The sequence below is a fragment of the Buceros rhinoceros genome, unplaced genomic scaffold (genome assembly GCF_000710305.1).
Source record: "Buceros rhinoceros silvestris isolate BGI_N320 unplaced genomic scaffold, ASM71030v1 scaffold29414, whole genome shotgun sequence".
Taxonomy (NCBI): domain Eukaryota; kingdom Metazoa; phylum Chordata; class Aves; order Bucerotiformes; family Bucerotidae; genus Buceros; species Buceros rhinoceros.
In genome coordinates this window covers 613-887 of record NW_010409270.1, presented here as the reverse complement: position 1 = coordinate 887, position 275 = coordinate 613, and the positions used below count along the sequence as shown (strand labels likewise).

The 275-nt window shown below is 65.1% G+C and overlaps 1 protein-coding gene across 1 annotated transcript in view; it reads left to right on the top strand.

The window, feature by feature from the left end:
• The window catches only part of TM6SF2 (transmembrane 6 superfamily member 2), a gene marked incomplete at both ends in the record, with an annotated part of 2,509 nt that extends 2,237 nt beyond the window's left edge, over positions 1–272 (top strand). The window contains one exon of the mRNA XM_010135195.1: positions 236–272. Coding sequence (XP_010133497.1) covers positions 236–272 — 37 coding nt within the window. The remainder of the gene's footprint in view (positions 1–235) is intronic.
• Positions 273–275: the final 3 nt, after the last annotated feature.

Here is a 275-nt window from a genome sequence, read left to right as displayed (position 1 = left end):
GACCCCCCCCCGCGGCGGCGTGTGGAGCAGCTCCCCCCGCCGCTGCCCGATAATTACTTTGGCCTCGGTGGATCTTGATGGAGCCGGGGATTAGTTTGACAGAAATAGGCTGGAGCCGGCAGGTCTATAGATAGGAAGCGCGAGGGGTGCTCCTGCGAAACACCCTTTGGTGCCGGGTGGGCTGCACTGGGACAGCCCATTCCCACCCGTGCCACCCCCTGCCCTGTGTCCCCAGGCTCAGTTCTCCCACGTGGGCTCCTCACTGCACGCACGCA